General features: G+C 40.2%; 1 protein-coding gene across 2 annotated transcripts in view; it reads left to right on the forward strand.

The window, feature by feature from the left end:
* ASPM (assembly factor for spindle microtubules) overlaps positions 1 to 16,102 on the forward strand; it is a gene marked incomplete at both ends in the record, with an annotated part of 66,713 nt that extends 50,611 nt beyond the window's left edge. For both annotated transcript variants that reach the window (XM_082834779.1, XM_082834780.1), the window contains 10 exons: positions 3,138 to 3,304; positions 4,800 to 4,896; positions 6,195 to 6,404; positions 7,700 to 7,852; positions 8,683 to 8,871; positions 9,499 to 9,691; positions 9,822 to 9,976; positions 11,818 to 11,994; positions 13,253 to 13,419; positions 16,000 to 16,102. In XM_082834779.1, coding sequence (XP_082690905.1) covers positions 3,138 to 3,304; positions 4,800 to 4,896; positions 6,195 to 6,404; positions 7,700 to 7,852; positions 8,683 to 8,871; positions 9,499 to 9,691; positions 9,822 to 9,976; positions 11,818 to 11,994; positions 13,253 to 13,419; positions 16,000 to 16,102 — 1,611 coding nt within the window. The remainder of the gene's footprint in view (positions 1 to 3,137; positions 3,305 to 4,799; positions 4,897 to 6,194; positions 6,405 to 7,699; positions 7,853 to 8,682; positions 8,872 to 9,498; positions 9,692 to 9,821; positions 9,977 to 11,817; positions 11,995 to 13,252; positions 13,420 to 15,999) is intronic.
* Between the last annotated feature and the right edge of the window lie 5,007 nt (positions 16,103 to 21,109).

Here is a 21,109-nt window from a genome sequence, read left to right on the forward strand (position 1 = left end):
CAACTAGGGTTACACAGTTAAAAGCAGAGACCTTGAGACCATCAGGTTGCAGCTGGCAGCTGTGAGCAGATATTGTTTTTGAGAACAGCTGGTGGTGTCCTTGAGTCTGATACAGTTCACGTTCTCAGTGATGTAGGAACATGTCTGAAACCACATCCACAATGGCCACCCGGCTCCACTGTGGATGCCTGAACCACAGTTAATGCATTTTGATTTTTAAATGCATTCTTTTCTTTAATGGTTAAAGCAGATACACAGTATATGTTTAATAGGCCACAAAAGAGGCTGTTCTAGTTAACATAAAGTTCAAATTAAATCCTGTATTAGCCAGAATGACTTGCCCATACCTCAGTGTATGGAAATTTCTTCATGATAATACAGAATGAGAAATGTATGTTGCTGGGAATGCAGAGAAGAGAAACCTAAGCTAGTCACAGTGATTTAAGTTGAGATGTTAAGCTGAAGGATGAACTGGAAACAGCCAAGTAAAATGTATGGAAGGAGTATTCCAGCTGTAGGAGGTAACACGGAGTTCAAAAATGAGAGAGAACAGGTGTGCAATAAAGGGTGACCGGCGACCAGGATGCGATCCATGGAGTGAGATGTGGGCAGCTGTGTAAGACAGAAAAAGTTTAGTCTTTATCCTCTGTACTAAAAGAAGTTCTAGAGGAGTTTAAGTAGGAGAAGAGCAGAATCATAGTTTATTTTTTTAAAAATTACTCAGATGGGATTTCCCTGGCAGTCCAGTGGTTAGGACTCAGCCCTTTCATTGCCATGGCCCGGGTTTAATCCCTGGTCACAGAACTAAGATCCCCCAAGCCATGTGGTGCAACGGAAAAAAAAAAAAAAAATTACTCAGGCAGGGATGTGGAAGATGGACTGAACTGAATGCTGAGCAGCTAGCCAGGAGACTGCAGGCAGTAGGTCAGGGAAAGTGAACCACCGTTTGACAGCAGGGCTGTCAGGGTCAGTGTGAGTGGAGGATGGGATTGGCCTTGTATAGAGCGTAAACAAGGAGCCAAGCCATCTTTATGGCTGAGGTGACTCAGTAGATTGTACCCTTCACTGACGTGGGAACAACGGGAGGAGCCGGTCTGGAGCCCAATGAGCTCGGCCTGGGGTACGTGAAGCTGACGTGACCACCACGCGTCCAGCGGGGCAGCTGCTATGTTTGCTGTAATTTGGACAGCAGTACGGATTTTGGAATTTGACTTCTACGTTGTTGGCATACACTGATAACTGAACTTGTGGGAGATAGGGGATCACGTAGGGAGAATGCATGAAGTGGGCAAAAGAAGAGGGCCCAGGACTGGAGCCCTAAAGAGCATCAAAATTCAGGGGTGCTGAGAGGAGAAGCCAACATACGGTATTAAGAGGGAATGAAGAAAGCTAAAGATTGTGGTATAAAGAAACCAAGGGTTGAGGGAGGAAGAAAGGAGCGCCCAAGTTCCAGACGCCGCCAGGAGTCAAGGACTGGTGGGTGTCAAGCGCGTGTGTTAGTTGGGGTTATGTTAGAAAAGCCAAAATAACAATCTTAGGAAAATTCAACTGTTATTTCTTTCTTCTTTTTTTTTTTTTCTTTTTAGTAATTAGTTGTTGTTTTGGGGGGTTTTTTTTAAAATTATTTATTTTTGGCTACATTGGGTCTTTGTTGGAGCACACGGGCTTTCTCTAGTTGCTGCAAGCAGGGGCCACTCTTCGTTGCGGTGCGTGGGCTTCTCATTGCGCTGGCTTCTCTTGTTGCAGAGCACGGGCTCTAGGCATGCGGGCTTCAGTAACTGTGGCTCGCAGGCTCAGTAATTGTGGCTTGTGGGCTCTAGAGCGCAGGCTCAGTAGCTGTGGCACACGGGCTTAGTTGCTTCGTGGCATGTGGGATCTTCCCGGACCAGGGCTCAAACCCATGTCCCCTGCATTGGCAGGCGGATTCTTAACCACTGCGCCACCAGGGAAGCCCTGTTTTTTTCTTTTATATAACTAAATTATAAAAGTGCATGTTGCACATCTAGTTTTTAACACATATCAACCAGTGGTCTTAAACTTTAGCACACATTGGAATCACTTTGGAATCTTTAAAAGTACTGATACCTGGCTTCCACTATGGATACTACTATGTTGGTATTCGGTTTTGTTTACATAAAAACCATATAGAAATACTCTGAGTTAAGGACATCACAAGAGTTCAGTTTGACCATATATATCATTCTCGCCTGTCAACTGAACTTAGAGCCTGATCCCCATGTTAGGTGGGGCTATTGTATTTGCTGTAGGTGTTCTGAAGTCAGATAGACTCAGGTTCAAATCTTGACTCTATCACTTACTGGCTATGTGGTAACAAGTCTCTTGACGTTAATTTCTGTTTTGTATAGAGATCTTAATAATCATCTCACAAGATATTTATAAGGATTAAATAAGATATGTCTGTCACTTATTACCTGTGACATCAACAAGTAATTTTACTGGTGTCAGTTCCTCTGGGCCTTCATTGTTTTCATCTCTAAATTAGAGATAATAGTATTACCTACCTATGTTACTGTAAAGAATTATAGTGCTTAGTATAGCGCTAAGCACTTAAGAAGTTGTAGCTGTTACTTAAGCTTTTAGTCAGCCACAAGGTTGCCAAAGTCGGAAAATCTGGTGGTCCTCAGGTAGATGGATGCCCTCAGGATTCTGCAACAGGATGGACCCAGAACCCAGGATGTGTCTGCAGTGTGTGGGGAGGGCCGTGGGAAGAATTCCCGTCCCTTCCCTGGAATTGGAGGCATCAGTGTGTTCATTTCCTTTCGTTCCTTCACATGGACTGAGAAGGTGAGGGCAGTGCACACACCTGGCTTCCCAGGCTTTGCGTGCAGCTTACAATTTAAATACTTTTCAGGGTTGTATTGGGCTTAGCCAGCAGCCAGCCGCAGGGTATGTGCTGAAGCAGGTAGTAGGAGGTCACAGGTCAGCCCGCTGTTCTCAGAGGGCTCACGTGTCCGGAGTGAGCGAGTCCCACAGTGGAGCTGGGGTGTGACTGCATTTCTGCAGTTGATCCTGTCTGCTTGACCTTATATTAACTGTTACCAATACTGAGTCTTCCAGTTTACAAAAAAAAAATTAGACATCTCATTGCATATTTGTTATGTTTATATGTTTAATAGACTGCGTGGAGGAGACATAAAGCCAGGAAATATTTACATGAAGTGAAAGCTGCCTGCAAGATTCAAGCCTGGTACAGGTGTTGGAAAGCACGTAAAGAGTATCTGGCTGTGTTAAGAGCTGTTAGAATCATTCAGGGTTGCTTCCGTACCAAACTGCAGAGAAGACGGTAAATGTGTCAGCTGCGTGGGTGAGAGCGTGTGTGTGTGTGTGGGGGGGGGGTTGTGCATGCACGCGCGCATGTGCCGTAACCAAGTCTGTGTGTCAAGTAATACTGCTTGTTGGGTTTTCTTTTAAATAGTTGCTATGCTTAATTTGTATGGTTTGCTGGTGTTTCCTGCAATAATGTAACAAAATTATCTCTGAGACTGTCTTATTTTTTGAGATACAGCCTTGATGGTATAATCCAGGAGAAAATATTAAAGTTGATTAACTCAGGTTCATAAGGATAAGGGACTGAGGGACTCAGTAGGGACTGAGGATGGGAAGTTAATAAAATGATCTAGTAAGTCTTGTTTTCCTTGTTAGTGCACGGGTCCATTTTGTCTGTTGATTTAGCTACTGGCAACATTTGTTTTCTTATGCTTTTTTTTTTCTTTGTATTAACCCCTGTACTCTTTATCCTTAATGACGAAGACCTAATTACCAACTTATCTATGTTACTCGTATTTCCCTATTCCTAGTTCATTTCTTTTAAACACATTTTCGGAAGCTCTTACCAGATAGTCTATATTATTTTTTTATTTCATAGTGTAAGAATTTTTTCTTCAGTTCCCAGAATTGATGAGTTATTATATCAGTGATGGTTTTAAAGATCGTTTTGGGAGAGCACACTAGTGTTACAGGCGTCTCTTGATCAATTCCATGGGCAGAGTCAGGGCTTAACAAATAAAAATATAATTGCTGCTCTCAGCTATTAAGGACCAGTGTCCAGTTTTTCCCATTGGTATTCAGCCTTACTTTCTAGGAAAGGTGGCCACATGACATAGGTTAATCGCTCTCCCTTTTCCACAGGACCGTGAACAGATGAAAGAGCCTGCCGATTCTCGATTGTTGTCACTGCTATGTTGACGCCTAAAGTTTAATCTCTAGCCCTCACATTTAAAATTTTTCTCCAGTTCTGTTTACAGAATATTCCTTTTTAAATCTTTTGATGATGGCATCTTTCCTTTCAAACAAGTGTTTGTTTCTCATTTGCCTGATGCCACTCCACCCTCCCAGGCTGTCTTCTCAGCCACACCTGTCTGCTCAAAGACTCACTCACAGTGTGGACTCAGACTTTATTCTCTACCATTTTTTCTACCACCTCCCCTTTATCTAGGCTTTGTCTACATCTGGCTAATCCTACTTTCTTCTGATCCCGTTCAGAATTTTTTGTCATTCTAGAACTTAATATTTCTTGACCACTGAAATATTGCCAATTGTAAAACTTGTTTTGCATTGTGTTACCGTGTGTGTGTGTGTGTGTGTGTGTGTGTGTGTGTGTTTGTGTTTGTAAAGTTCTGATTGCTAGAACCTAAGTATGAATTATCCTTTTCTACTTTTTTTTATTCTCTCATTGCCTTTCTTATATTTTCTTTCTCCTCTAGTATTTATAGGGGGTGGGCAATGAATACTCACTAAATGAGTTAATTTGAAATTGCTTTCCAATAATCACTTTTTAGGTTTTTGAACGTGAGAGCATCAACAATCATCATTCAGAGAAAATGGAGAGCTGTACTTTCTGGAAGAACAGCTCATGAGCAATTCTTAATGACAAAAGTAGGTGTTAAAAAAACAGTTCATATGTAAAGAACTACTTTAAAAAACAGAAAACAAAAAATGATTTAAAGATCTAACTATACATTTGCTTTAAACACATCATTGCAGTCAATTAAAAATTATATTCACTCGGGCTTCCCTGGTGGCACAGTGGTTGAGAGTCCGCCTGCCGATGCAGGGGACATGGGTTCGTGCCCCGGTCCGGGAGGATCCCACATGCCGCGGAGCAGCTGGGCCCGTGAGCTATGGCCGCTGAGCCTGCACGTCAGGAGCCTGTGCTCTGCAATGGAAGAGGCCACAACAGTGAGAGGCCCGCATACCGCAAAAAAAAAAAAATTTATTCACTCATAAAAATACTATTTGTATTTTTGTTCGTGTATCTGTTTTTATAACATATTCTCAAACCCAGTTTGAAGTGATTTATTTGAAGAAAATCGTAATAGATGTAGCATATCCTGTCTGTATGAGTCAACACATACTTTAAGCCACATTTGGTAATCTATTTAAAATATTTAACATTGGTTCTAGAACAATGGTGGTACCTATGGTCTTTTATTAAGGAAATCAAAATTAAAATTTTACTTGTAAATTTTGATGTTCATATTCACTATGTATGATTATATACACACTATTATTATTACACCTTCTATTATATATTTACTAACTAATCAGATCCTCATGATAACTCTGTGAGGTAGCTATTATCAGCATTCCCATTTTACGGATGAGTAAACTGAGGTCTGGAGAGATAAAGGGGTTTGCTCAAAGTCACTCAGCTAGTAGGTGGGGGGGTCTATGTTGTAAAACAAACGTAGTTTTCGTTTCAATCCAGACGCTTTATGTGTCTTGGAATTTGATTGTCAGGATGTTCTAGAATTGAGGAATCTAAGATGTGCTGGGAGTCCACTGGTTCTCAAAGCAGCAGACAGCTTCCCTCACAGCTGCTTACAATGCCCCTTCTGTTCTCTAGAGTGTAGCTAGCTTTTGTATTAAATGCATTTGTCCTGTAGTAATACTAGTCCTTTGCTCATTCACAATGAAAAGTATCAAGAGGAAGGGAGGGAAAAAACACCAGGTATCTATGGTCCCTGGTTTGCACCTTCATAAAAGCTTCATTTTTAGCTGTAGCCCTCTGTGGGTTTCAAAATCTGTGAAATATGACATTCTTAAACTAAAAATGTAAAAAAAAAAAAATCATAATTATACCACCTTATTTTTCATTGAGAAATTCCAGAACCTCCAGTGGGTTGAACTATTATTTCTATCTATTAGTGTCACTTGCAAATTTTTCCTTATAGAGATATCAAGCTGCTTGTTTGATCCAAGTAAATTTCAGAGGATATAAAGGAAGGCAGGTCTTTCTCCAGCAGAAATCAGCTGCTTTGACCATACAAAGATACATACGAGCCAGGAAGACTGAGAAGTGTGAAAGGAGAAAATATGTTGAATTAAAAAAATCTACAGTTGTTCTACAAGCACTGGTGCGTGGTTGGTTAGTAAGAAAAAGGGTAAGTATTTTTAAGTAGGATAGCTCAGTCTTATGAAGTGGAAATACCTGATGTTAAATTGTGTTAAGAAATTTGAGATTTTGGAGAATAATTTCAGAACTGATTAACTAGAATTTATTCAGCTTCTGAAGAGCCCCATGTAACAAGATCACTGGTTGCCATAGATTTTTGTTCTGTGATCCTATTTCCCATAGATGCTCACCAAAAATGCAAAATAACTTTTCTCGTGTAATAAATCTTAACAAAGGAACTGAAGTATGAGGAGGGCTCCACATGTGAAGGAGTTTTTTTTTTTAAGTTTTTAACATCTTTATTGGAGTATAATTGCTTTACAATGGTGTGTTAGTTTCTGCTTTATAACAAAGTGAATCAGCTATACACATACATACATCCCCATATCTCCTCCCTCTTGCGTCTCCCTCCCACCCTCCCTATCCCACCCCTCTAGGGGGTCACAAAGCACCCAGCTGATCTCCCTGTGCTATGCTGCTTCTTCCCACTAGCTATCTGTTTTACTTTTGGTCGTGTATATAAGTCCATGCCACTCTCTCACTTTGTCCCAGCTTCCCCTTCCCCCTCCCCACACGTGAAGGAGGTTGTTATTCAAGTCACCTTTTGCTACCACCAAGCAACTCTCTCAGGGGTTGTAGGACCATTTCGTTGATAACTTCCACACCTTCAGCAGGAGAGATCCTCCCTAGGGAATTCTTGACGTTCTGAGCATCCAGTACAGGAAGCAGTGGTAAACAGAAAATAATTAAATTAAAGGAGAAATCTTTTGTGTTTTGTTCACTGAGTATAAATTGAAACTCTGAAGGCCAAAGGCCCCTCCCTGGAGGGAGCTTCTGCTGCAGAAGTCTTGTGCTGGATGTGGCGAGACCACTACTGGAGAAGTCGGGTCAAATGTTTGCCCGATTTAACGTCACCATCTTCAACGGTTCTGCTTGGAGCTCTCTAACCCTTTCTCAGTTTACTATTCCTAGACTTCTCCCATTATAATTAGTACCTTCAAAGCCTTATCTAGCTGCCCTTGGGTAGTCTAGTTAAATTCTGGAGTGAAGTGCCCAAATATAATTGTGCTTTCTATATCCTCAGTTAGGGGTTACACCATTGAAAGTGTTGTACAGTAAAGGAGTATAATTACTTCAGGTTACAATGTAGATAATTTTAATAGTTACAAGTTAGTTTACTGTTGCTAATTTATATAATTTGGTATTAAGGATATACAAAAATAAACATTGGTTGATTGTCTTAAGAGTCAACTATTTGGTTGTTAATCTTTTTTTCTCCTTTAGATTTTAGAACAGAGAGCCAAAATTAGGCTTCTTCACTTCACAGCAGCTGCCTTTTATCACCTGTCTGCTCTTAGAATTCAAAGAGCCTACAGACTTCACAGGGCTCTGAAGAATGCTGATGATAAACAGGTTAACTCAGCCATCCGTATTCAGGTTAGCTTTTCCTTTGCAGTAAAACTATGACCTAATTTTTGTTTGAAACTTTTTAATATTTCGTAAACAATTTCCAAATACCCCTGCTAAAGTTATGTAGTATTTAGCTTTTGCCATGTGGCCATCAGGGTGGTTGGCCGGCTTAGAGGTGAGTTGCGTTTTATGGCTCAGGACTAAGGCTGTGGGTTATCCTCTGGCGCATTGTACGCATTCACCCCTCATGTAGTGACACCCAGGGCACCTGTCTCTCTCTCGACCTCCTTGCCAACCCGTGACATTACAAGACTTTGTGATTTTGTCATTTTGATGAATGGCAAATTACATCTCATATTTGGTTTGGATTTCCTATGATTGCTAGCAATTCTAAAAAATCTTTCCTCTGTGTTGGTTATTCAAATTTTTATCTGTGTACGGTATGCTTTTTAAATTTTTTTTTCCACATACTTTGCTCATTTTTCTGTTGAGTGTTTTATTTTTCTTAATGATTATAGGAGTTCTTTATGTATTCTGGATAAGAATCCTGTTTGTACAGTATATGTTAATATACTTACATATAAAATATTGAGTAAAGAAACAAATTGAAGAATAATATACAGCTTGATAAGATTTATATCAATTATGAAATGAGGAACATGTTGTGCAGGGTTAAATTCTCAGACACACACACACACACAGACACACACTTAAACCCACTGTGGCCTGGAATTTTCTGCACCAACTAGAGTGGAAGTGTAATGCCACTGGGGAGGGTTGAAAGATATTTCAATAAATGTTCTATTTATTTCATTAAGAAACCTGAAGTAAAAGAACTATTCATATGTTTTAAACAGAGATGGTTTCGAGCAAGATTACAGCATAAGAGGTTTCTTCAGAAACATCGCTTCATGAAAATTCAGAATGAAGCTCAAGAACGTATAAGCCAGCAAAATAGGGCTGCATCAGTAATACAGAAAGCCGTACGCCGTTTCCTCCTCCGTAAAAAGCAGGAAAAGCTTGATAATAGAGTCACTAAAATCCAGGTAACTGAAAATATTATGATTTTAGTTCAAGACTTTGGTTTGCAATTCATCTACACGATATATAACATTTTATTGAATTTTATTTTTCTTTATGTATTTTATTTCTTGGCTGCGCCTCACTGCTTACGGGATCTTAGTTCCCCAACCAGGGATTGAACCCGGGCCACGGCAGTGAAAGCGCCGAGTCCGAACCACTGGACCGCCAGGGAATCCCCAACATCTACATTTTAAAAAGCACAGTCATACTCATTTTAAAAAGCTGAGATTGGCCAATAGAATAATTCATATGCACTATGCTACCATAATTTCATTGTTAAGCCCTTTATTTTCACATTCCAGAGAGGAAGTTGATGACTGAAAGATGCAAAAGCATTTTTGCCTCTTGAATCGATTTAGCCGTCTTTGGCCAATGAAAGATGCTTTAACTTATATACAGGAATATTGTATGTATTTCTTCCTAGAAAAATTGCTTTTGCTATTTATTAGAACCTGAATTGTAGTTGCAAAGTTGCAAAGATCACATCATATAATTTTACTGAAAACATTTATTTTGTGGAAGTAGATGTAGATGTTAAGTCCACAACATCAGAGGTTGTAATCTTAAAGTTACTGGTTTGTCTCTTTAAGGCGTTATGGAGAGGATATTCTTGGAGGAAGAAAAATGATTGTTCGAAAATTAAAGCCATTCGACAGAGACTTCAGTGTGTTAACCGGGAGATTCGAGAAGAAAACAAGCTCTACCACAGAACCGCACTTGCCCTGCACTATCTCCTGACATACAAGTACCTTTCTGCTATTCTTGAGGCTCTAAAGCACCTGGGTTAGTTTGTTTTAACAATATCTTGTATAAGGTTAGAAATGCGTTTTTACCCTTGAGTCGTACAAAGAATATAATAATACGATACTGATTTTGTTGCTGTGAATGTATCTCTTTTTTTTCCCCCTTTCAGAGGTAGTTACTGGACTGTCTTCACTTTGCTGTGAGAATATGGCCCAGAGTGGAGCAATTTCTAAAATATTTGTCTTGATCCGAAGCTGTAACCGTAGTGTCCCTTGTATGGAGGTCATCGGATACGCTGTGCAGGTCTTGCTTAACGTCGCCAAGGTAGTTTCCGTCTTGATAATGAAGAGTTCCTTGGTCAAGAAACCTCCCCTAGCAAGTTGGGTTTATGCTTGCTCATCACTAGAACTCAGATCCCCGAGTTAAAGTTCATTTGCTATGTGCCGGAGTCTTCGGGGGGGAATGTTTACTCTGTTAACATAACTGTACATAGAAACTATAATTTTTTATGATTTATTTCTCCTGTTTTTATAATATTAATAACAGCAAGTTAGTTAAGGCCTTGCTAACTACGTGCTAGTTCTTTTCATGCATCATTTAATTTAGTGCTCCCATTCATCCTCTAAGATGGTTCTTATGGTATTATCCTTCCCATTTTGTAGTGAAGGGATAATCGTCTTTACAGGAGGTAAGGTCCTCGCCCCAGGACCAGCGTGTGGTCAGTGGTGGAGGGTTCATGTCCATCTCCCTCCGGAGCTGAGAGCCTGTACGCTGCGCTGTATCAGAACAGCAGAACCTCTTCTGATCACGTCTGGCTTCCTTTTTGGTTGGTGTTTCTAAAGTACTGGGTTGGCCAAAATGTGCCTTTGGTTTTTAAGTGAAAATAAAAGACACATTTTTCATTTTCACCAAGAGCTTTATCGAACAACGTATTCACCCTTTTGTTCCACTACCTTCTGCCATTTTTCAGGCAACTTCATAATTCTGTCTTCCCAAAACTTTTTATCCTTTTGAGCAAAGGACTGTTCCGGGTGCCTTTTACAGTCTTCCAGGGAATTGAAATTTTTTCCATTAAGAGAATTTTGTAAAGACAGAAATAAATGGAAATCCGAAGGTGCAATGTCTGGTGAACACGGCGGATGAATCAGAACTTCCCAGCCAAGCTCTGACGGTTTTTGCCTGGTCACCAAAGAAACATGTGGTCTTGTGTTATCTTCATGGAAGATTATGTGTTTTCTGTTGACTAATTCTAGATGCTTTTCGTCAAGTGCTGCTTTCAGTTGGTCTAATTGGGAGCAGTACTTCTTGGCATTAATCGTTTGCTTTTCTGGAAGGAGCTCATAATAGAGGACTCCCTTCCAATCCCACCCTATACACAACATTGTCTTCTTTGGATGAAGACTGGCCTTTGGTGTGGTTGGTGGTGGTTCATTTCACTTGCCCCACAATCTCTCCCATTCCACATTATTGTACAGTATCCACTTCTCATCACCCGTCACAATTTGTTTTAAAAGTGGAACGTTTTCATTACATTTAAGTAGAGAATTGCATGTGGAAATAGGATCAAGAAGGTTTTCTTCGCTTAACTTAACGTAGACCTAAAGCGATGAACATAACCAAGCTGGTGCAAATGATTTTCAGCACTTCATTTGGATATTTTGAGTATGTCAGCTATCTCCCACGTGTTATAACACTGATTGTTCTCAATTAATGTCTCGATTTGATCGCTATCAACTTCAACTGGTCTACCCGACCGTGGAGCATCGTCCAGCAAGAAATCTCCAGCACGAAACTTCACAAACTACTTTTGACACGTTTGATCAGTCACAGCACCTTCTCCATGCACTGCACAAATCTTTTTTTTGCAATTTCGGTTACATTTTTACCTTTCTTGAAATAATAAAGCAGAATATGCTGAAAATGTTGCTTTTTTTCTTCCATCTTCAATATTAAAATAACTACACAAAACTTCATCAATTTTGATTAGTCTTTTTTTAAATGCACACTGATATGACAGCTGCCATATACAATCTAACAAAATTGTTTTGAATGAAGTTAAAACTGATGCTACTAGATCCATCTTATGGAAAAAACCGAACGAACCTTTTGGCCAGCCCAGTATCTGTGTTTATTATAATTTGTAACTTGGTTCTGTTCTCTTCCAGTATGAGAAAACGACTTCAGCAGTTTACGATGTAGAAAACTGTGTAGATACACTGCTGGAGCTTCTGCAAATGTACCAAGAAAAGCCCGGTGACAAAGTTGCAGACAAGAGTAGAAGCATTTTCACAAAAACTTGTTGTTTGTTAGCTGTTTTACTGAAGAGGACAAATCGAGCTTCTGTAAGTATTCATCAGTTTTTTTTCCTTTGAGGTTATCTTTACATGTTCTTAAGTCCAAGACTTTTAAGCAGTTATCACAACTTAAATAGGGCTTTGCGTGTGTTCACACCTGCTCTTTGTGCTGATATGAGTTGTTTCTTATGTGTCAGAGAAGCTGAATTCTAGAAGTAGAATTTATCACAGCCCTAGGAGCAACCAGCTCCCATGTACTTGAGAGAAGCAACAGCTGTCCCAGCAAGGTAGAAATCCAGATGTGCACAACGCCTCACCCCCTGCTGTGACATAAAGACGTGACGAGCGTTTCTCCGGTGAGGCCTCTGAGCATCCTCTCCAGGAGTTACAGTCAGCAGGGGTGACTGCAGGCCATGATAGGACTGTGGCCTTTATCCTGAGAACAGTGGGAAACCACTGGAGGATTTTAAGCAAGGAGATATGTTCCAGTTTAAGTTTTAACATCACTTTGGCTGCTGGTCGAAGAATGGATTTGGGAGATCGTGTGGGTATAGGGAGACCATTAAGGAAAGAGGCAAGTGTAGACACACAGTGGTCTGGGCAAGAGACTGTACTTGACTTGGGGTCGCATCAGGCAGAGGTAAGTGGGTAACGCTGGAAACTTTAAGAAGGTAAAATTCGGGGCTTCCCTGGTGGCGCACTGGTTGAGAATCTGCCTGCCAATGCAGGGGACACGGGTTCGAGCCCTGGTCTGGGAGGACCCCACATGCCACGGAGCAGCTAGGCCCGTGAACCACAACTACTGAGCCTGCATGTCTGGAGCCTGTGCTCCGCAACAAGAGAGGCCGCGATAGTGAGAGGCCCGTGCACCGCGATGAAGAGTGGCCCCCGCTTGCCACAACTAGAGAAAGCCCTCGCACAGAAACGAAGACCCAACACAGCCAAAAATAAATTAATTAATTAATAAACTCCTACCCCCCAACATCTTCTTAAAAAAAAAAAAAAAGAAGAAGGTAAAATTCACAGGACTTGGTAACCATGTATAATAGGTATATTTACTTAAATGTTTGCTTTTTTATTTAGTATGGAGTTAGGTGTACAATTTTTGAATATTTGCCTTCTTCATAGTTGTCTTATAAATTCATAATTTAAACCAATCTAACTGCTGAACTTGGAGAGCTCGGCTTTTTTATTGTTAAAAGCTTTTAATTTACTGCATAGTGTTTGTATACTGTGATTGATTTTGCTAGCATAGAAGGGATATAGAATTCTTATTAGTTTAATAAATGCACATTTTCTTTTGTAGGATGTTCGAAGTAGGTCCAAAGTTGTTGACCGTATTTATAGTCTCTATAAACTTACAGCTCATAAACATAAAGTGAATACTGAAAGAATCCTTTGTAAACAAAAGAAGAAATCTATGAGCATTTCCTTTATTCCAGAAACACCTGTAAGAACCAGAATGGTTTCAAGGTGAGCAGTAAATGTACCCTATAGTTTTGTGTCACCATTCATTCATTCGTTCATTCATCCACTTAGCAAACATTTATTGAGCACCTACTATGAGCAAGAGACTGTGCTTGACAATGGCGAAACAGCATGTGAACAAGAAGAAAATCTTTGGTAAATCTAAAGGAGACGATCTCAGCAGTTAATGAAGTAATAACACTGCAGCCAAGAGTATTTAGTAGTTATTGGGTAAATTCCTGGTTCTAACAAGGTACGTGCTAAGGCTGATAATTAGCTCTGAATAAGCTTTGCCGTATCATTTTTTCCCTTCCATGTAGGACAAGCTGCACTACTGGGGAGGTGGCAAAGGTCTCTGATGGCCAAAACATCAACCTCCAACTCCTTGCATAATCACCCCGATGCCTGAAATCTCTCCTCCTAGAGAAGTTCTTTTCGACCTTGTATTAGTTACCTAGCACAGACTTAGTGGCCTTAAACACCGGTAACTTATTCTCTCACAGTTCTTGAAACTGGAAGTTTGAAATGAAGGTTGTCAGCAGGGCCTCACCTGGTCTGAGGCTCTGGGCTGTAATCCTTCCCTGGCTCGCCCAGTTTCTGGCGGCTAAGCGTCCTTGGCTTGTTGCTGGATAGCTCTGTCCTCCGCCTAGGTCTTCAGGGCTTCTTCTCCCCCTCCCTCCTCTGTGTTTCTTGTAAGGACATTCGTTGTTGCTCTCTGGTTCTGGGCAGAAGAAACAGTCTAGAGATATAAATTAGGGAAATGGTCTAGAGATGTAAATTAGATGCAGGAATCATTAGAACCCCTCCCTCTCTCTCCCTCTCTCTCCTTCCTTTCTATGACTGGACAATTGTCTACTAGGTATAAATCCTGCACCACTGACAATGCACTATTTCTTGACCTGGGTTATACAGCAGTTAGCTTTATAATTACTCATAATTATAAACTGTATAATAGTTGTAAATTGGTTTTATTCTTGCATGTTTTACAGTATAACATAAAAATAGTCTGCTTAAAATTTATTAATGGGAACTATTTCTACATACGGTTTTTATTTAAGGACTTGGCATATTATAATATGAATTACATTGTAAAACTATTAACATATGAATGAGTAGATTCTTGTTTTTTTTTTTCTCCCCTTTTGACACTGTCGGGGTTTTCTGAGGTAAAACTCCCAACAGTATAAATGTACCCTTTATTTAGGTATGCAATTCAATGAGTTTTGACAAACGTATACAGTTGTGAAACCACTACCACTGAGATAAAATATGTCTGTCACAACAAAGTTCCCTTGTGCCCCCTTGCAGTCACTTCTCTCCCATTTACCCCTAGGTTCTGGAACCTGCTGATGTGAGTTCAGTACCTTTAGTTTTGCCTTTTCTGCTTTGTCCCAAAAATGGAATCACACAGAGGTAGCTCCTTGTGACGGGACTCTTTTACTTAGCATAATGCTCTTGAGGTTCATCCATGTCGATGCATGGCTTAGATTGCATCTCTTTCTTCACAGACTGCTGTTCCACGGTAGGGGTATATATACCCGCTCTGTTTGACCACCCCCCAATTCATAGATGTTCGGAATTTTCACTGGAAAGAACAGGAAGATGGAAGTGCATATAGTGGTAGGGATTCATGTGAGGAAGGTGGCTGTGATGCCGTTTCCTCAGTGAAGAAGGAGATCATAAACATTAGCTCAGAAGCAGATGGGGGACGGTGTGGAGGGGACATTTGGAAAGAAGAAAACAGTCATCTTGGGGAAAGAGAAAGGAAGCAATTTCTAGGTAATTTCAATCATTGGCATAAAATCAGCCAGCCTGGTTGTGCAGGTTTTCTTTAGCAACGTCCAGCTGTGCAGGAATGGAGAAGGCAGATACCTGGATTCAACTTGGAATCCACATAGAGCTTTCCAGTTGCATTCAATAGGGAAGAGCACCAATGGCGTTAATGGCATTTGCAATGGAGATTATACTGAGGGACCCAAGCTAGACGGGAGGGAAAGGAGACCAGCATTGTGCTGGGTGACAGGCACGTGCTGAGGTCCCCTGAAGTGGACACCACAGTGGGAGGAAGCTGTGAGCCGTGGAAGTATTAAGTCAAAGGGCGTGGATGAACCCCAAGGGGTGGTTCGGGCTGGAAGGCTCAGACTGAGCAGTCGGTGGCCGGGCACTTTCTGAGGGTGACAGCGGCTGTCTTGTGATTGTGTGACGGGGGGTGTGCTGAGTGGACCCAAAGGAAAGGGGGCAGAAACGGAGAGGTGAGGGGTCGGCTCTTTAGCTACAAGGCTGCTGAAGTTCTGAGATGGGGCAGGAGTTGAGGGAAGACCAGGAACCAGGTTTACAGACAAAACGCTGGGGTTTGGTAGCTGAATAGCCTGAGCTTCAAAGGAGCCAGGATCATCCTTCAGGGAAGATGGAGAGAAATAGCCTAAAGTCGTAAACGGCCATAACATGAAGCCTCCCACCTGCGTGAGGGCCTGTGAGGGAGGTGATGCGTCCAGGAGGGACCACATTTCAGTTAAGACAAAGCGATGGATGTGAGTCTCCTAAGAGAGGAACTGGGTTAATGCAAGGTTTTTATTCTTCTCACAGACTTAAACCGGATTGGGTGTTGAGAAGAGATAACTTGGAAGAAATCATGAATCCTCTGAAAGCTATTCAAATGGTGATGGACACACTTGGCATTCCTTATTAGCAAAGGCAAATATCTCAGTATGTACAGGAAAAGAAATAGGAAAGCTGATCACATGTATGGAAAGTGCTTTTGGCTTGCTTTGTACAACTTTTAAAATCTGACTTTGTATTAAAGTTAAAAAGAGGTATGTAACAAATAAACTTTTTATATTCTTTGTTTCTTTTATTTAATAGCTTTATGCAGATAACAAACTAATGTCATGACATGATTCCAACACTGTTATCTATGTCTGTCGTCTTAAAATATTATATTAGTTTGAATATAATCATATTCCTAAAGGGAAAAGATTAGCTTATTATTCCTGTTTTATAGGTAAATTGAGGCATTTATCTAAAACAAATGTTGAAAATTTAAGATTCTGCCAACTCACGTAGAAGTGAGGATAAAATAATCCCACAAGTGCCATAGACAGCACCCCTGTTTCCTGACTGACGGCACCATCAAGATGGGCAAATGAGCCGCTCTGAGGAAATTAAAGCAAGGTATTGCTTGTAGTAGAACCTCATTGTCTAGTCACTGAGCACAGACCTGAAGATGATTCACTTGTTATTTTCAGTAGCTTTGGGTCACTGTTACCAATACTGAGCCAGTGTGATTCCAGAGCCACAGAAGGCTAATTCCAGTGGCTGTCTGCAGTCTGATCGGGTCCCAAAGACTGTCTAGCTACGGGGGCCAGGACAGTTTTAAAGTGCTTGAAATAAATCAGTAGTAGCTAGAAATGGAGAGACCATTTAACTACTTAACTTTATTATTTTGTTGGAATGAGGATTAAACCTAGTCAGAGACTGTTGAGACTTGGTTAGAATAAAGACCATATTGACATATTAAAGAATATATTGAAAGTAACTAGAAATTTTTAGAATTTTTTTTTTCTTCCAATGAAGTGTTTGGAATTTGGAGAACTCTTGTTACTTAGAATATGCCAAATACTATAGTTTTTGTTGACTCTCCCAAATGGTTTGTTTTTCTCTTTCATTTAACAGAATTTTAGTGTAAGCAATTTATTTATTTATTTGGTAAATTATACCACTAGGATATAATCAACATAAAATGTTATTGGTGTTAATTTCCTCTAAGATGGTTATAACCAATTAGTATTTGCACAAGAAATATTTCTATGAAGTTATACGTGAAAGGTGAGTTCTAGATGTCCAGTTTTTCTATTGTTGGAACTCAGACTAAAAGTTTTTAAATTTTACATAATATTCTATTTTCATGTGAAGGATATTCCTCTTAAATGTATGTGATAAATCCATATCAGGATTCCAAGGCTTCCTGAAGGCTGGAAGGCTTGTGTGTGTGTGTGTGTGTGTGTGTGTGTGTGTGTGTGTGTGTGTGTGTGTGTGGTTGGAAGGAATGGTTGAGAGGTAATTAAGCCTTTTTCTTTAGAAGTTGCTGTTTCCTACAGAGAGATTACATTGTATTAAAGAAGGAATATAAATACGTTAACTCCAATCTAGTTCTGTGTTAGGTGAGTTTATTACTGGTGAAGTTAGGTGAATTTTATTCACCTTCTTGTCTGTAATTAACCCAGATTTCCAGTAGATGTCATTATAACCATAGAGTGTCATTTTTAATTTAGTGGGGTTTTTTGGTTGTTTTGGTTTGGTTTTGGTTTTTTTGGCCGTGTTGCAAGCCACGTGGGATCGAACCTGTGCCCCCCTGCAGTGGAAGCGCAGAGTCTTAACCACTGGACCCCCAGGAAAGTACCTAATTTAGTTTTAAATGTATACATATATAAAGTTACATAGTTATGATTTTCGCAAAAAAAAAAAAAATCCATACTTTTACAACCTTGGAAAATTTATCTATCCCTAATATAGCTTCTTACCCATACCGTATTTTGGCTTAATGCTTGAGAGGAAGAAATTCACATTGTGCAATCTGTTATGCAAAATTGTTGAATTTTTCTCAATAAGTGATTTTTTTCCAGGTTTTATTATCTTTATAACTTCTAATTTTTCATTGTAGCAATGAAAGCCTAGTACATTTAAAAATCTTTGCGGATTAAGAAAATACTGTCTTTTGGATTACTTTTTGCTAGTAGCTAAGCTTGCTAACAGGCTTGCTTTTAATTTTAATATTGTTCAGCTGCCACTGTTTCTTGGTATAAAGAAAGAGTGATAAACTATTGTAGTTCTGCTTTCAACAAAGGAAGAATTCCAATGAAAATACTTTGCTTATAACCTCTTCACAAGAGGTAAGAGTAATGCAGATGAACATTTATTTACAATTTACATTTGAGGGCGTGTGTATTTGTGGGTGTGTGTAAAAATTTCCAACCTATGTAAAGGAAGAAGAAAATAGTCCAAAAACCTGCTTATTTCTAGGAATACTTAAGGGGGGTCTACATAAAGCAGTCCTTCTGCATCTTGCATAAATTATGGACCCTTTTCTTCTCCAATTATACAGAAGCCTATTTCAGAAACCAGTCTTAGAGAGTAGAGTTTTATTCTATGAATAATATTCCATTATTACTGCAGATAACTTTTGTATTTGGAATAGTGATGGTTTATTTTGAATTATCTAAATGAGACCAAAATGAAACTTGATCTAAACTTTGCCCTTGCTTTGCCAAAGCATCATTAATTTTCATACCTGCTGAACATTGTTGGAGTATTAGAAACAGGCTCTTCCTGCCGTCAGTAATTGTGACGGATCTTTATTGAGGTACATTTGAAGAACAGTCCGGTGACATTTATATTCACCTTAACAACGTTATTAAAGACATAGGTTACTCAGTGTCTTCCTTCTACTGTTACTCTCTCTCTGAGGCTGTCTGGGTTCCATGGCCACTTTCCTACAAGACCATTCAATTCCATGTATGTTCCTATCTGCTCTAAAATAAGTGCTGACCTACTGGACAGGTAGCAGTGATCTGCTTCCCTCACACCCAGTCAGCTTTCAAGTGAAAATCCATCCTGATTTGTAGCCTCGCCTTCAGCATGTAGGTGTTTGCTCTTCAACAGCCTCCGTGAGGTGTGTCTGGACCACATTCTTCTATTTGTATATCACATACTTTTGTCTTGTATCCTAGACATATTGAATGTTATATTGTGGAGACTCTGGATTCTCTTCTAGTTCTCCAAAAAATAATGTTTTTAACAACTTGGTCGGCTCAAGCTGAACACTGATTTTGGGGTGGCAGCTCAAATCTTATTTCAATTATTTTTTATTCTTATCTGAGTTACTTTGAATTTGCCCAATACATAGATATCCAAGAGTCATTTGGAGATTTATGTAGAATTTACACACGAAATTTGGGGCCCTCTCTTTGCTGTCACTAGTCTGATCTACCCGTCCGCCTCCTTTCTCAGTGGATGTGACTGCCCCACACCCACTTCACTGGTACCTCTGGCTAGAATGCTGTGGGCTTTTTCTTTTAGTCCAAGGTTTAACTCCATTGCAAACGTGTTGATTGCAGAGCTCTCTCAGGCAGTAACCTGTAAAAATGGGTTACTGCCTGAGAGAACTAGCTCCATTACCTTCTTTCAGCTGAATCCTCCCGTCCACAATCTGCTATTTTCCATTCTGCTGTGCATCCATGTATTTGGTTTTCTGTTTGGGGTTGGGGGTTAGTTTGGCTTTTGTTCAGAGCTTATAGTTGTTATCTCTTAGAATTTTACTTGTGCGTATTCATAGCAAAAGTTGAAGAGGTTGTTTATCATCTGTTGTATTCTCCTTCAAAAAAATACAATTTTACTTTTAAAAAATTAATTGAGGACATTAAATGTGAAAACTCAGGTACAATGCAAGGTTGTGAATGATGTCATCTTCTCCAGAGAGTTTATTGTGCTCCCAGCTGACAACTAGGCTAGAAACACCAGCTACCTCACATCACCTTTATCCAATTTAGGTTGAGACAGTTTCGAGATGGATTTCAGTCCCTAGGCAGGCTAGTCTATGTCTACTTCTCACCTACTCTTATTTTTCAAGGCCCTAGAGTTTCCTGTTCTCTTACAGACTCTGAAAACCACTGTTCGGTTTTCTAAACCCCAGGATCTGTTGATAGCTCTGCTCATCTTACTCTTCTTTCTTTTTTTTTACATCTTTATTGGAGCATAATTGCTTTACAGTGGTGTGTTATTAGTTTCTGCTTTATAACAAAGAGAATCAGTTATACATACACATATATCCCCATATCTCCTCCCTCTTGCGTCTCCCTCCCACCCTCCCTATACCACCCCTCTAAGTGGTCACAAAGCACGAGCTGATCTCCCTGTGCTATGCAGCTGCTTCCCACTAGCTATCTATTTTACATTTGGTAGTGTATATATGTCCATGCCACTCTCTCACTTTGTCCCAGCTTTCCCTTCCCCCTCCCCGTGTCCTCAAGTCCATTCTGTACGTCTGCGTCTTTACTCCTGTCCTGCCCCTAGGTTTCTCAGAACCATTTTTTTTCTTTTTTTAAAAAAAGAAAAAACACTGTAAGCATCTCATTTCAGTCACTGACTTCCGGCATCTTTAATTTGGCGGACAAAGGCCTTCCTCTACTCTCGCCTTCCCTCCTTTCCGCTCAATCCAGTATGCATTTTTATTAGCTTCTTGGAAACACCATGCTCTTTGCTGTTTTCTACGTGTTCTTTCCTCTACCTGAAATGCTTTCTTTTCTCCCTTCAAATCTCAGCCTCCGTATTACCTCCTCAGAGGAGCCTTTCTTGGGCATCCAGGGCTAGGTTGTCCCTCCTGGTCCTTGCTGCCTAAGACAGGATCTTTCCTGACACACCGCATCTTGTAATGATTTGTTTAATATCTTTTTTATCTACCTGGAGCACAAGCTCCTAACAGCAGACATAACGTGTCCTGTTCAGTGCTTTACCTCCAGTGTGGAGCCTCAGGCCTGGCACCTAGTGTGTGCTCAGTATTTGATTCTGTGTGTGCCATTCCTTCTACTTGGAATGTCTTCCCTAGTCTTGTAAACTTAACTTTTTCCAGGAATCTTCCTACAGCCCAGTTAATACCAAAAAAGTTAATTACTGCTTCCTCAATGCCACTCCTTTTACATGC

Source organism: Leucopleurus acutus, assembly GCF_964270905.1.
Source record: "Leucopleurus acutus genome assembly, chromosome: 2".
NCBI classification, from domain to species: Eukaryota; Metazoa; Chordata; class Mammalia; order Artiodactyla; family Delphinidae; genus Leucopleurus; species Leucopleurus acutus.